At 48.4% G+C, this 12,529-nt stretch overlaps 1 protein-coding gene across 10 annotated transcripts in view; it reads left to right on the top strand.

The window, feature by feature from the left end:
- MARK2 (microtubule affinity regulating kinase 2) overlaps nt 1–12,529 on the top strand; it is a 55,651-nt gene that overhangs the window by 13,745 nt on the left and 29,377 nt on the right. The window contains exon 2 of one of the 10 annotated variants that reach the window (XM_037140207.2): nt 10,688–10,794. The exons of the other annotated variants lie outside the window; for them this stretch is intronic. Coding sequence (XP_036996102.1) covers nt 10,759–10,794 — 36 coding nt within the window. The 5' untranslated portion in view covers nt 10,688–10,758. The remainder of the gene's footprint in view (nt 1–10,687; nt 10,795–12,529) is intronic. 10 annotated transcript variants of the gene reach the window in all.

Here is a 12,529-nt window from a genome sequence, read left to right as displayed (position 1 = left end):
TGTATCAAAACTAAGAGCTGACCTCGGTGTACTGCTCTTGACCAAGTACAGAACTCATTGAGATTCCATCAGGTTTTCCACTGATGTGCTTTCTCCGGTCCAGTGTCGCCCTTAGTTATTGTTCCTTCGTGGTCTCCACGAATCTGTGACCGTTTCCTAGTCTTTTCATGTTTCTCTGAATGCTGACAGTCGGGAGGAATACTGGTCAGTCATTTTGTAGAACATTCCTCAGCTACAGTAGTCTGAAATTTCCTCACGGCCTTGTGCTTAATTCCTTTTCGTTCATTGTAAAGTGCACATCACAAACAGTTTACATTTTAATAATTTTTAAGTGTATAGTCCAGTGGTGTTAAGTACACTCACCATGTTAGAACTCATCATTCCAAACAGAAGCTCTGCATCAGTTCAATGACAACCCCCATCACCCTTGCCCCAGCCTCTCTTCCCACTTTATGTGTGAACTTTCCCTCCCCAGACCCCTGATGGAAGTGGGATCATACAACACTCGTTTTGTGTTGGATTCAGTTCACTGAGCATAATGTTTTCAAGACTCATCCATGTTGTAGCTTTAATTCCATTTCTTTTCTTTTTAAATTTTTAAAAAAGATTTTATTTTATTTTTAGAGAGAGGAGAAGGGAAGGAGAAAGAGAGGGTGAGAAACATCAGTGTGTGTAGTTGCCTCTTGTACACCGTCCCCATTGGGCACATGCCTGGCTCACAGCCCAAGCATATGCCCTGACTGGGAATCGAACCTGCAGCCCTTTGATTTGCAGGCTTGCACTCAATCCACTGAACTATACCAGCCAGGGCTAATTCCATTTGAAAAGTTAACTTGAATTTTATTATGATGATACATATGTATTAAGTTCATATGTTGGAAAATAATTACTAAGATGTGTAGTTGTGATGGATTTAGTAATATTATTTTAAATGAGTTAATAGTTTAACATTTTCTCAGTTTTAATTATAATACAGTAGCTTTAACCCACATAAAGCAGCTATTTGAGGTCTTTATAATTAAGAGTGTAAGGGTTTCCAGACAGAAGTGTGAGAATTGCTTTTGTAGACAAACATGGGGTTGATATTCCTGTCCTTGATTGGCTGGTTCCTTGCTATGACCTTATAATGAGCCTTTGTTTCGCAATTCCCAGGGTCTTGGCTGGGCTACAGGAAGGCACTTGCTGCTCTGGTTTGCAGTCGTTGCAGCTGAGGAAGCTGGTTCTCAGTGACCTGAGGGACTTTGGCAAAAGTTGGCTTGTTTCCTCCTAATACAGAGCATTGGCCTTTTTTTTTTTTATTCCATTAAAAAGATCATTTGGCTTACTTGGATTTCATTATGACAATAGATTTTTTTAAAGCTTATAAGTTGGGTATTGGTCATGTCCAAATCTGAAAACTGCAAAGCTTGCCTAGCCTCTAACCTTGAACAACCTTGGTGCCCACAGTAGCTGAAGGCTGACAGGCTGCAGGCACTCACCAAGGCCGGAACACCCAGCAGTCTGCTCTCGGGGTGATTATAGAGCCTACACACTTGGTTCTTATTCCTTCTGTTAACTCTTTGTGAGCCCTGTTTCTTAGTGCCTCCCAGTCCCATACTTCTGTAGGTACGTATTGTTCTCCTGTAAGAGGTGAGCAGATTTGGGGGGGGGTGTGTAACAGCACGTGAGCTTCATCTTTGTTTGATGAGTCTCGAAGAGACAGATGGAATTGCACTAGATATGTAATTCTAAGCTGCCTTGTCGTTCTCAACCTTGTTCTTTTATTTATACTCATCCTCTGATATTACTAGCGTCTCTGACTTCTAAGTTTCCTTTAGTTCCATTCATAGTAGACCTTCGGGCCCCTCTAGTAGTCACTTGGACCAGCTTTGAGAAAATCTTTTTAAACCGATCTCATTTGCTCAGAATCACTTCTCATCAGAATCAATAAAAATAAACAAAAACCCCTGTTTATAATTACACTGACTGGGATGACTCAGTTGGGCATCATCCCGTAAAGTGAAAGGTCACTGGTTCGATTCCCAGTCAGGGCACATTGCATAGGTTGTGGGTTCAATCCTGATTATTGAATCCATCCTGATTATCAAGCAATCAGTGTTTCTCTTTCACACCAATATTTCTCTCTCTTTTCCTCCCCCCAAAAAAACAAACAAACAAACAAAAACTTTGATCAGATGATTAGCTTATATATTCTCTGGCTGGTATGGCTCAGTGGACTGAGTGCTAACCTGTGAACCGAGGGGTCTGCCGGTTCAATTCCCAGTTAGGCACATAACTTGGGTTGCAGGCAGGGTCCCTGGTGAGGGAGCATGTGAGAGGCAGCTACACATTGATGTTTCCCTCTCTTTCTCCCTCCTTTCCCTGTCTTTCTAGAAATAAATAAATCTTTTTTTAAAAAGTACTTGTATCAACTTGAATCTACCATACAGACTTGCAAGATTATAGCTTTATTTCCCATCACTTGGCAAGTCCCACAATCCTGTGCCTTTTACACAAAGCATAGTTCTTTCTAGGTTCCCGTGTGGCTTTCATTTCAGTTCCAGATTGGAACTTAATGTGCTTTTTTCTCTTTTCGGCCGCTGTCTGTATGGAAGATAGACTTTTGCCTTCAAAGGGGATTTGTTCGCTCTGTGAGCTAAGGCAGTGACTCAGTAACGGTGCTTCCCGGTTGGCCTCACATTCCCTGCGTGGTCGGGGAAACTCTTGCAGGGGGTGGACTGACTGACTGAAGGGAGCAGCCCATTCTCTTTCCCTGGGCCTGGTGGGCCTGGTGGGCCTGGTGGGCCTGGAGGGCCTGGTGGGCCTGGTGGGCCTGGAGGCTTGTGTCTTTAGCTATAGACACAATAGCCAGCATGTTTATCAAGCACTTCTTTTGTCCTAGGCTCTTCTTTAGCTGTTTTACGTTTATTAACTCATTTAATCGTTGTGAGATAGTAGATCTTACTATTCCCCCCACCTTACAGGTGAGGACACAGGGCCCAGAAGTGTTGAGTGACTTGTGTAAGGTGACAGACCCAAGTGGCCTGACAGATGTGTTGGTGCGTGTGTGCCGGTGTTGGAAGGATTAGCTTCCAGTCAGTGTTGTGTAAAACCCATCTCCCAAGTTGGCTTTAGAGTCTGGAGGGGACTCCTCTGTTTCTTTCTTGTCCTTTTGAAGATTTTATTCATTTATTTTTAGAGACAAGGGAAGGGAGGGAGAAAGAGAAGGAGAGAAACTCCTTCCATGCTTCTTGCATGCTCCCAACCAGGGACCTGGCCTGCAACCCAGGCATGTGCCCTGATGGGGAATTGAACCAGCGACCTCTTGGTGAGCCACACCAGTCAGGGTGCCTGACTGTTCTTTCTGCCTTTGGTGCCCTATTACCCAGGTGGCACAGGTGGCAGAGATACAGTGGGTGCTGTGCTCAGGCTTACCTCCTGGTCTTGATTGTGCCATACAAGAGCTGTGGGAAACTTAAAAAACAGACTTACTTAATCCTGGCTTCTTATTCTCCTCTTTATCTCTTTTCTTCTTCTGGTATTTCAAAAACCCCTTTAGAAAAACCAGAGTCTTGAGACCTAAAATTGGTACCCAACAACTAAGTGTACCCCACAGCCTAAGACAGTTTGGATTCTGGATTTGACTGCCCTGTGCTGTGGCAGCCATGAAGTGCTGGGATTCTAGAACTTTTTTTTTTTTTCTTACAAGCACTCCTCCTGTCTCCCCCCCCAAAAGAAAAAAGTTGAAACCTTTTGTGTGTGGATCTTCACTTTGACCTTGTGAGACTAACATTCCCTCTTCAAAGCCCCTATGGGCCCCCTGTACACGCAGAGGCCCAGAGCTCTTCGCTGTGGGCTGTGGCTCCTGGCACCGCCACGGGCAGGGCCAGGCCTCTCTGCGTGTTCGAGACCTGCCAGCTCTGTCCCGGATGCTGAGCTCTGGCTGTCTTGCTGTGTCTCTTTGTCCCACTGTGTGTGTAATGTGCCACCAGTTCCCGTCTGCATTTGTTTGGTCTTTCTTTTGGTTCACTTCGCTCTCCCGAAGCGGGTCCCCGAACCTACACATGCGGTGGGTCTCCGAAACATCCGTGGCCGTTTCTCAGTGAGGGCGATGGCTGTGTGTGCCTCTGTGGAATTTCAGTTAAGTTGGGTGTGTGAGGTCACGGTTTGATTTACTTGCTTGTCTCTTCCTGGCGGTAGTGCCTTTTCTTTTCTCCTGGTAGAGATTTTTCCACTTACGCCCCTCTGTTGCCCTAGCAGAAAAAGAGAGGGAGTTCGACTATATCGTTGTGTTTGTGTTCAAACCTCATTCATTTCTCCAAGATCACAGTTACATGCCATTTCTAAATTACTTTAGAACCCGTCTTTTTGTTAAAGTGGGAAAACCAAGGTCTACATAAATTACTTTGACAAGCACAGCTTTCTCATGAGTGATTTTCCTGCTTCCCGTCTTGGCACATTTTAATCTCAACAGAGGTGGCTGTTCACACAGGTGTTTTTCGGTGACGCGGGCCGCTGCTTTCTCGGAGAGTGCGCGGCAGCGCTGTCTCGCTAATGAAAAGGCTCTCATAATAGGCTAGGTCCACAGGGGCTCTGCCCTCTGGACTGTATTCCCAGGGAGAAGAACCTCTACCTTAATTACCACCGCAGCTGGCAGAGAGGTGTGGCTGCGGATTGATTTGATGACGGCCCTTTACACTGCTGTGGAACTGTTGGGGGGGGGGTTCGCTTTTTAAGTAAACAAATAGATTTGAGTCAGATAAATTTACTTTGGAGAAAGATCTATATAAGGATTTCCCTTTGTTAGTCCCATGTCTTTTTTTTTTTAGATTTTATTTATTTACTTTTAGAGACAGAAAGGGAGAAATAGAGGGAAGCATTGGTTGATGTGTGAGAGTAACATCCATCAGTTGCCTCTTCCATGCCCCAACTGGAGACCCGGCCCAGAACCCAGGCATGTGCCCTGACCAGGAATGGAACTAGTGACCTTTTGGTTCACAGGCCAGTGCTCAATCCAGTGACTCACACCAGCTAAGGCAGCCTTGTGTCTTTAGTGCCATTTCTGTGTCCTTATTTTCTACTTGGTAGTAAGAATCACTCAGCTGGCTTTTGTTGCCATTTGGTGTGGACAGTGAATAACATGGGCATCGTTCTCGTCCTCCCTGGCACCTCTCGTGTGTACCCCTTTGGTTTGGCAGCACCGGATTCCTGTGCTTGGTTTGGTTTTCATCCCCTCCTTTCCGTCTTAGAATGGTTGAACCCTATTCTGAATTATATTTTTCAGATAGTGTTTAAAAGCAAACACCCTGCCTTTCTTAAAACCACAGAAACTGCTTGTGAAACAGCCGATAGGGCGAGCTGCCAAATCCACAGTTAAAACCAATCCCTAATGACAAAATGTCAAACACCGATGTTAAACCTTCATCTGACTGTGGTGTGAGGATTTTTTTCAGTGGTAAATGTTTAGGTGCAGGGCTCCCAGTTTCACACTCAGAGTGCTTACATTATAAAATTTTTCATGGTAAGAGTCTTGTAAAGCTAATCTGCTGTCGATGGTACAGGAAAGATTTTAAACAAGCCAATTCCCATTCCCTCTTGCCTACTTTTTTTTTTTTAATTTCAGGATGTGGTTTCATTTTGAGGTGATACTTGGATCAAGCCTCACATCATCTTTTCCCCTTTTGTTTTTATATAATTTTATTTATTTTTTAGATTTTATATATCTTTAGAAGGGAAGGGAGAGAGAGAGGGAGAGAAATATCAATGTATGGTTGCTTCTCATGTGTCCCCTGCTGGGAAATGGCCTCTGCTGAGAACTGGCTTGCAACCCAGGCATGTGCCCTGACTGGGAATCGAACCACGATCCTTTGGTTCGCAGGCTTGTGCTCAATCCACTGAGCTACACCAGCCAGGGCCTCTTTTCCCCTTTTTAAGATAGGTGTACCTTCAGAATCCTTTTTTCCCTCCAGTGGGGAAGGACTTGGGCCTTAATCCTTAATTCCTGGACTCTGAATTAACTGACTTTTTTATTTTATGACGGCATAGAATCTTCTCTGTCTGTCTAGGGAATTTTACCTCTTTCCAAGTACTTCCAGGAATGAGTATTCCAGAAGAGCTCTGACATTGCTGGTGGCCTGATGGGCAAGGGCACAGCTTAGACACTGGTGTCGGTGTGCACTGGGCTATTACACTGATTGAATGGGAATTGAGGGAGGTGATCAGGCTTGACCACTGACAGTGGGGAAATAAAAGGAAAATGAGATAAACGTGCCTCCCTTGCCACAGGCAGCACTGCGATCCGGTGGTTCCGGATGCAGATCTTCGGACGCTCCTTCCAAACCTGCCCCTCTTCTCTTCTGTCACTAGGGGCTTTTTCTGACTTCATTTCTGTGACGTAAGTCACCAAAGCCGCAGACTTCTAGCAAATAAGAGCAATTGGTAGTCTGTAGCTTTATGGGATTGGGTCCCCTATCGGACTGTGTGGTTTTATACTCATATCTCCTACTAAATAATCAGCTCTTTGGAAGACTGGGCTGTATTTTATCCTTCTCTGTATCCTTTCCTCCCCAGAGTCTTCAGAGTGCTTTGTGTGTGGTTATCTCTCAATTAAATAATTAGGAATTAAGAAAAAAATTGTAACATGGGCTTTATTCTCCACTTGAAATCACCCTTGGGAAAGCATGTCTGTATTGATATGTAAATCAGACATTTGTTTTTGGCCATATAAGTTACAAGTCTTTTTTGAAAATATTTTATTTATTTATTTTTTGAGAGAGGGGAAGGGAAGGAGAAAGAGTAGGAGAAAAATATCAATGTATGGTTGCCTCTCATGCATCCCCTCCTGGGAACTGGCCTGCAACCCAGGCATGTGCCCTGACTGGGAATTGAACCCCAATACTCTGGTTCGCAGGCCTGTGCTCAATCCACTGAGCTACGCCAGCCAGGGCTACAAGTCTTAATCAGTGTCTTAGTAGGTGCAATAATGACTAAAAGGAACAACTTTTTCACGATGAGAAGATGAGGGGGGAGGTTTACACTGTGACTGGATTATGCTGAGAACTCAGAGGAAAGCGCAGGGGGAGAATGCACTGCTGAGGAAACCCTTGTCTGGCCTTTCGAAGTAGGGACTGGGACCAGAAAGCCCAGCCCACTTGGTTTTGCTGAGTTCCGTTCTTGCCCTGACCCACAGTGCTTCTGGTTGTTGCTTCTAGTTAAGTTGGCCTCAGCCTTCCCTGTTTCACAATGGGGTAAGAGAGGCACACCGAGTGCTGGGGTTTCATCTGGAGTTGGAGAGATCACGTGGTCTGTATCAAAAGGCTGGAGTTGTTTAGAGCGGAAGAAAAGCTCAGGAGGGTCACGGGACTGAAAAGCCGAGTTCACATTACCCCAGCACCTGCTGGTGGTGAGGACCCAGATATGCCTTTGAGCATCTCAGGGGAGACTGGGGACCATGTTTGCAGATAGGACAAGAGTGAGAAAGATGATGATTTTCTTCTTGATTCCCTGGTCTTTGTGACTCAGGCTGTGAAAGCTCTGCCTGACTTTTGAATCTCCTGGTTTTGAACCAGTGCGGAAGGCACCAGCTGTGTAGGGTGGTGCAGAAAGGACCTGTTGGACTGGTCTGCTTGGAGGTGCCTCCCCTGCCCCCCATTCTGGGTAGGGAGACTGAAACTGCTGTTGCCAGCTTTGCCAAGTCAGATTCTCCTCCTGGCTTACCTGCCTATGGTGGGCAGGCCCAACTCCCCACCCAGGAGCCCTTGGAGGAGCTGGCCTTCTGGGGGAATCATGCTGTGGGTGGGGCAGGTGCTAGGTGTGCCACAGACCCTAGGAGGTGCTGCACTGACTCAGAGCAGCTTGGACTGAGGCTATGGCATCTTGGGGCCTGCCGGTAATAGGCTGTGTCATGGTGCCTTTCCCTGAGTCTTGTGGCCACCCACGTTCATGGTACACAGAGAGTGGAGAAGGGTGAGGAGTGTGTAAATTGTGGATAAATGAACTCTACAGAGGGGAAGGATCCTTCCCTAGGGGACACTGGGGTTCAGGATTGTAATGTTGCTAAGTTGTAGCTGTCACGTAGGTTAATTTTAATTTTTCAGCCCTAGGCAGAAGAGATTTTCCAGTGTGTGAGCCTGGTGTCTAAGGCATGTTGGATGAGATTTACCTGTGGGGCCAGAATTTTTGGCAGGTTGACTTGATATAAGCCAAGGTCAGGATGTGGTCTTCAGGACATGCAGACCATGGCCACTTCCTGCTTTGGTTTCAGGGGCAGAACTGAAAGGCTTTTGAGCTCAGATGCACGAAGAGTGCTCACATCCACACAGGACAGACCCTCAGAGGTCATCTCCAGCCCCTCATTTTACAAGTAGAGAAACAAAGGTCCCAAGAGGGTACATGACTTGCTCAGGGTGATGTAACTTGTTTGGGCGGAGCTGGGTCTAGAATTGCACTCTTGGAGACTTTGGCACTATCCCCCAGTTGCTCCCACTTCAGAGGCATTCCCGTTGCTTAGAAGGCCTATGCTGGGTCTGCCTGCATACCCCACGGCAGAAGGGAGACTGGGAAGGGACAACTGGAGGAGCAGCATGCCCCAGCTCCACACACCGGAGACGAGTTCTGAAATCCTGCCTGCGCCAGAGGCCCTGGGGAACGGAGGTAAAGCAATGGGCACTGCATTCTAGCTCTGACCCAAGCTGGAGGGGTCATACAGAGCAGAGCTGTTCTCAGGTGAGGTGTCACAGAAAAAAGCAGGAAGACCCTGACCTTGACCTTTCCTCATAAATTAGGAAAGCCTTTCTTCAGATAGGTACCAGGCAGTGGCACCACTAGCCACATGAGACAGGAAGAGGGGAAGGAGGTCAGCCCCTAAGCCTGTGACTCCAGGCAGTCTGGGCTCTCCACAGCAGATGCTGGGTCCTGGCCCTGCAAAATTAGATTCTGTTAGGGACCAGACATTGAGGACACAGAGATGACTTAAGTCCTAGAAATTTCCCTTGGGCTTCTCTCAGTCTTGTGTAATGGTGAACAGGCCATTCAGCACACAGTGAAGGCCTAGTGTAAGAAGGGCTGACTTGCAGATACCTGGAGGCACATGTCAGGGGCCCTGTGAAATCAGAGGGATGGAACAGGGAAAGCTTCCTGCAGAAAGTGATACCTGAGCTGAGGCTAACCAGGAAGGCGAGTGTGAGCAGACGCCGGAGGGAAAACGTTCCAGGCAGTAGGAGGCTGTAGCAAAGGCCTGGAGGTCTAAGAGAACCTTCTACATTTGGGGACAGGTGGTGGGAGCCCAAGAGTGAGACTCTGGGAAGGGACAAGGGTGAAGCTGTAGCTGCAGGCAGGGAGAGGAAGCCAGCCAGCTCATGTAGTGCAGCTGCAGGAAAAATCCAGGAGCCATGTGGGTCTGAAAATCAACTTTACGTGTCTCTGTGTACACATGCATAGACATGTACTTACATGTGTGTGCACATCTACACAGAGATACATAAGTCATGTATGTGCATGTTTAAGTGGTGCTTTGAATATGAAGCCATCACTTCCTGTTCCCAGTGCTGGGTGCCCTGCTGAGATGACTGTGGTGTCTCTCCTGTCCCCCGCCCCACCATGTTGTAGTGCACAGGCGACAAACACAAGGGCCGTGGGCCGAATCCTGGCCTCCACCTTGGTTTATCCAGCCTGGCGCCTTATTTCTACCTGGCAGCAGCGCCAAGCTCTCCCTTAACTGTTTTAACTGTTAAGGAGTAGTTACATTTATACAGTCCTGAACTTAACATTCGGCCCTTTGAAGGCAACCTTGAGGCTGATGTGGCCCCTGGTGACCATGTTTGACACCCCTGCTGTAGAGTCAAAGGGACTGGGTGTGGGTTGGGTGGAGAGTAGGCTGTTCTAGGTGTCTGTCTGGGCAGGGGGACTGGTTTTCGTTTTGGAGCAGGGTTGGCTGAGAACACGATGGAAGGGGACCCCCAGGCCCCCTCCATCGGGCCCGGGGGTCCTCAACAGTTCCCCTCTTCTCAAGGGTGGTGTGACTCACAACCCATTGCTGCCATCGTCGTTCTGCAGGCTTTTCAGAGGCCTCCTGTGGAGGCCCATGGTGACACTTGGTGAGAAAGAGGAAGTACCTGATGGCCGTCCCTCCTGCCTTTCTGTCACTAAACAGCACCTCTCTGTGGCAGCCTTGGGCTCTGCTCTGACGCAGGAGGTGCTGTCCCCTCCCTGGGGGAGGGGCCATCATCTGTGGCTGTGAAAATTGACCTAAGGTTGGAGAGTGGCCTGTCTGCCTCTGGCGGAAAGGACAGCATTTCACTTCCAACTGCACTTGGATGTTGCCCTATAGACAGCTGGGCTGGCCCCTCTCCTGCCAGGGAGAGTTGTGTTCCCATGCTAGTCCAGCTTTTACTGTTTTCCCCTGCTGCCTTTCCCCAGAGACCAGTAACCGGCCCACCTTCTGTTGTGTTCTAGCTCTGATAGGAGAACCATTGGAAGGTCTTGGCAGGAGACCAGCCCACTCTACCTGGTCGGTTCCCCTCCTTTCCCAGCGTGTTTCATGTGCACGTTCCCCAGAGTTCTTATGCAGCTGGTAGTGCCCAGAGACTGGAGCTCTCCTGAACCAGGAACCCAGCTGCTGCTCTCCCTGGTTTTAGGGGTGGGGCTTGAAAATAGAGACTCATAATCTCCCTTCCTCCTCCTCCTCCTCCCCACCCCCCAACACTGCCAGGCAAACTGGAGTGACTGGCTCTGAGCCTGAGAGCTGGACTCAGCCTGCCTCAGCCCGCCTCACTGCCCTGCATGACAGCAGCGATCTGGAGGAAGATTAATGGGCGTGTGAGTATGTGAACTCGGGAGCATGTTGCGTTTCGGCCTGCGCCTCTGTGGCTGGTGTGGACTCACTCTAGTGTTAGGGAGACCAGGGCTCTCAGGGGAGATGGTGACCCCACCAGGTGTGTGCGTGTGCGTGCGTGTGTGTGTGTGTGTGTGTGTGTGTGTGTGTGTGTGTGTGTGTGTCTGCCCAAGGCTTCCTTGTTCTCCAGCGTGTAGAGAAATGGAAAGCACTTCTAAATACCCCTGCGCTTCAGAAAAGCTTGGTGGGTGGTCGGGGAGTTTATTCTGGGAATCTTCGGTACAATATCCCTTTTTCCCCCAAACCAGTCGCTTTACTTCCTAAGTTGGACTGACTACCTTCAGCTTTCTTAGGAAGGTTAGGAAAGTGGTGGCTGCTTCTCTGCTGGAAAGGGGATGTTGGAGAGGGGAGTACAGGTGGCCAGTGGGGGTATCATGTTCTCCCTCTGGCTGACTGGAGGGGGACACCACCCTTGCCCTCTTCTGCTAACCCCTTCAGCCAGCCTCGGGAACTCCCAGCCCACGTGGAAACATCCTCTTGCTGCTATGCTTTGGGTGCCTAAGGCACAGACCAGAGCAGAGCAGCCCAGCTTGCTGGGAGGGGAGGATTGGTTATTCAGGGGCTATGACAGACAGTTTTGCAGAGCCAGGGGCCAGCATCTCCTGTGGAGAGCGTAGACTGTCTGGAGCCACAGGCTCGGGTGCTGACTGTCTTCCCCTCGTCCTGTGTCTTGTGGCTAGTGGTATCATTGTCAGGTTGACCGTCTGATTAGAGAGAACACCCTAACCGCATTGTCCCTGGACTCCCTGCTGCCTGAGCCCCTCTGTCCTGGAACAGTCTTCCAGTTCTGACTTTAAGGCAAGACATGGTTGTAGAAGTTCTGTTCTAGTAGTTGGACTTCTGAGAACAGAGTGCTTTCTTTATCCAAATGTTCCCTTGAAAAACGCCCTCTTTCCTAAGCTCTACACCCTGTTTCTTGGTGGGCCACGTAGGCTTTGCTTGGGTATTAATTTCATTTGGGGCTCCTTCTGGGGTCCTGTGTTGCTCATCCCTATAGCCACCCCCCACCCCCTTACAAACCCAAACCTTTCTTACAGAGAAAGAACACTGGAAAAATTGAGCAGTGCCTCAAGGTCACTGGGTCCTAAGTGGTATTTGGCATAGGTAGCTGGTTTGGTGTTGAGTGAGAGATTTCTGCTTTATATTTGAGCAAAAGATTCTTGGCGGGAGGCCTCTGTGCTATGTTCCCAGTGCTTGCCCCCTTTACAGGGTTTGCCCCTCTCCCTCCCCTGACAGGTTGTTTTAATCCTCCTGCCTATAAACAAGTACAGCAGAACATGTCAGGCCGGCTCGCATGACCTTAGTTATCTCTTCCTGGAGTAACCAGCATCAACTTCAGATACCACAGTCACTTGATGTGCTAGAGCTGTTGGGGTAGAGAGGTGGCGATGCCAGGGGGAAGCCTGGGTCTTCCAAGGAAGGTAAATGTGAGTGAGCGTGATCCTTAGTAAGAATCAGGTAGAAAAGTCAGCTCCCATTGACAGGAGTAAGAAGAAGACAGTGTCATTCCTGCAGCCTTTTATCCCTGCATTCCTACTGCTGGCATCTCATTTATCTCTCTCCTGTCTGTCACATCCTGTCTGCAGGGGCCCGGGACATGCAGCTGTTTCAGGAAGCTGCCCCTGAGACAGATGCATGCTAGTACATGGGATACAAAAC

Source organism: Artibeus jamaicensis, unplaced genomic scaffold (genome assembly GCF_021234435.1).
Source record: "Artibeus jamaicensis isolate MK-2021 breed Jamaican fruit bat unplaced genomic scaffold, CSHL_Jam_final scaffold_614, whole genome shotgun sequence".
Classification (NCBI taxonomy): Eukaryota; Metazoa; Chordata; class Mammalia; order Chiroptera; family Phyllostomidae; genus Artibeus; species Artibeus jamaicensis.
Note: the sequence above shows the minus strand (reverse complement) of the source record. Positions and strands in the feature narration are given on the sequence as shown.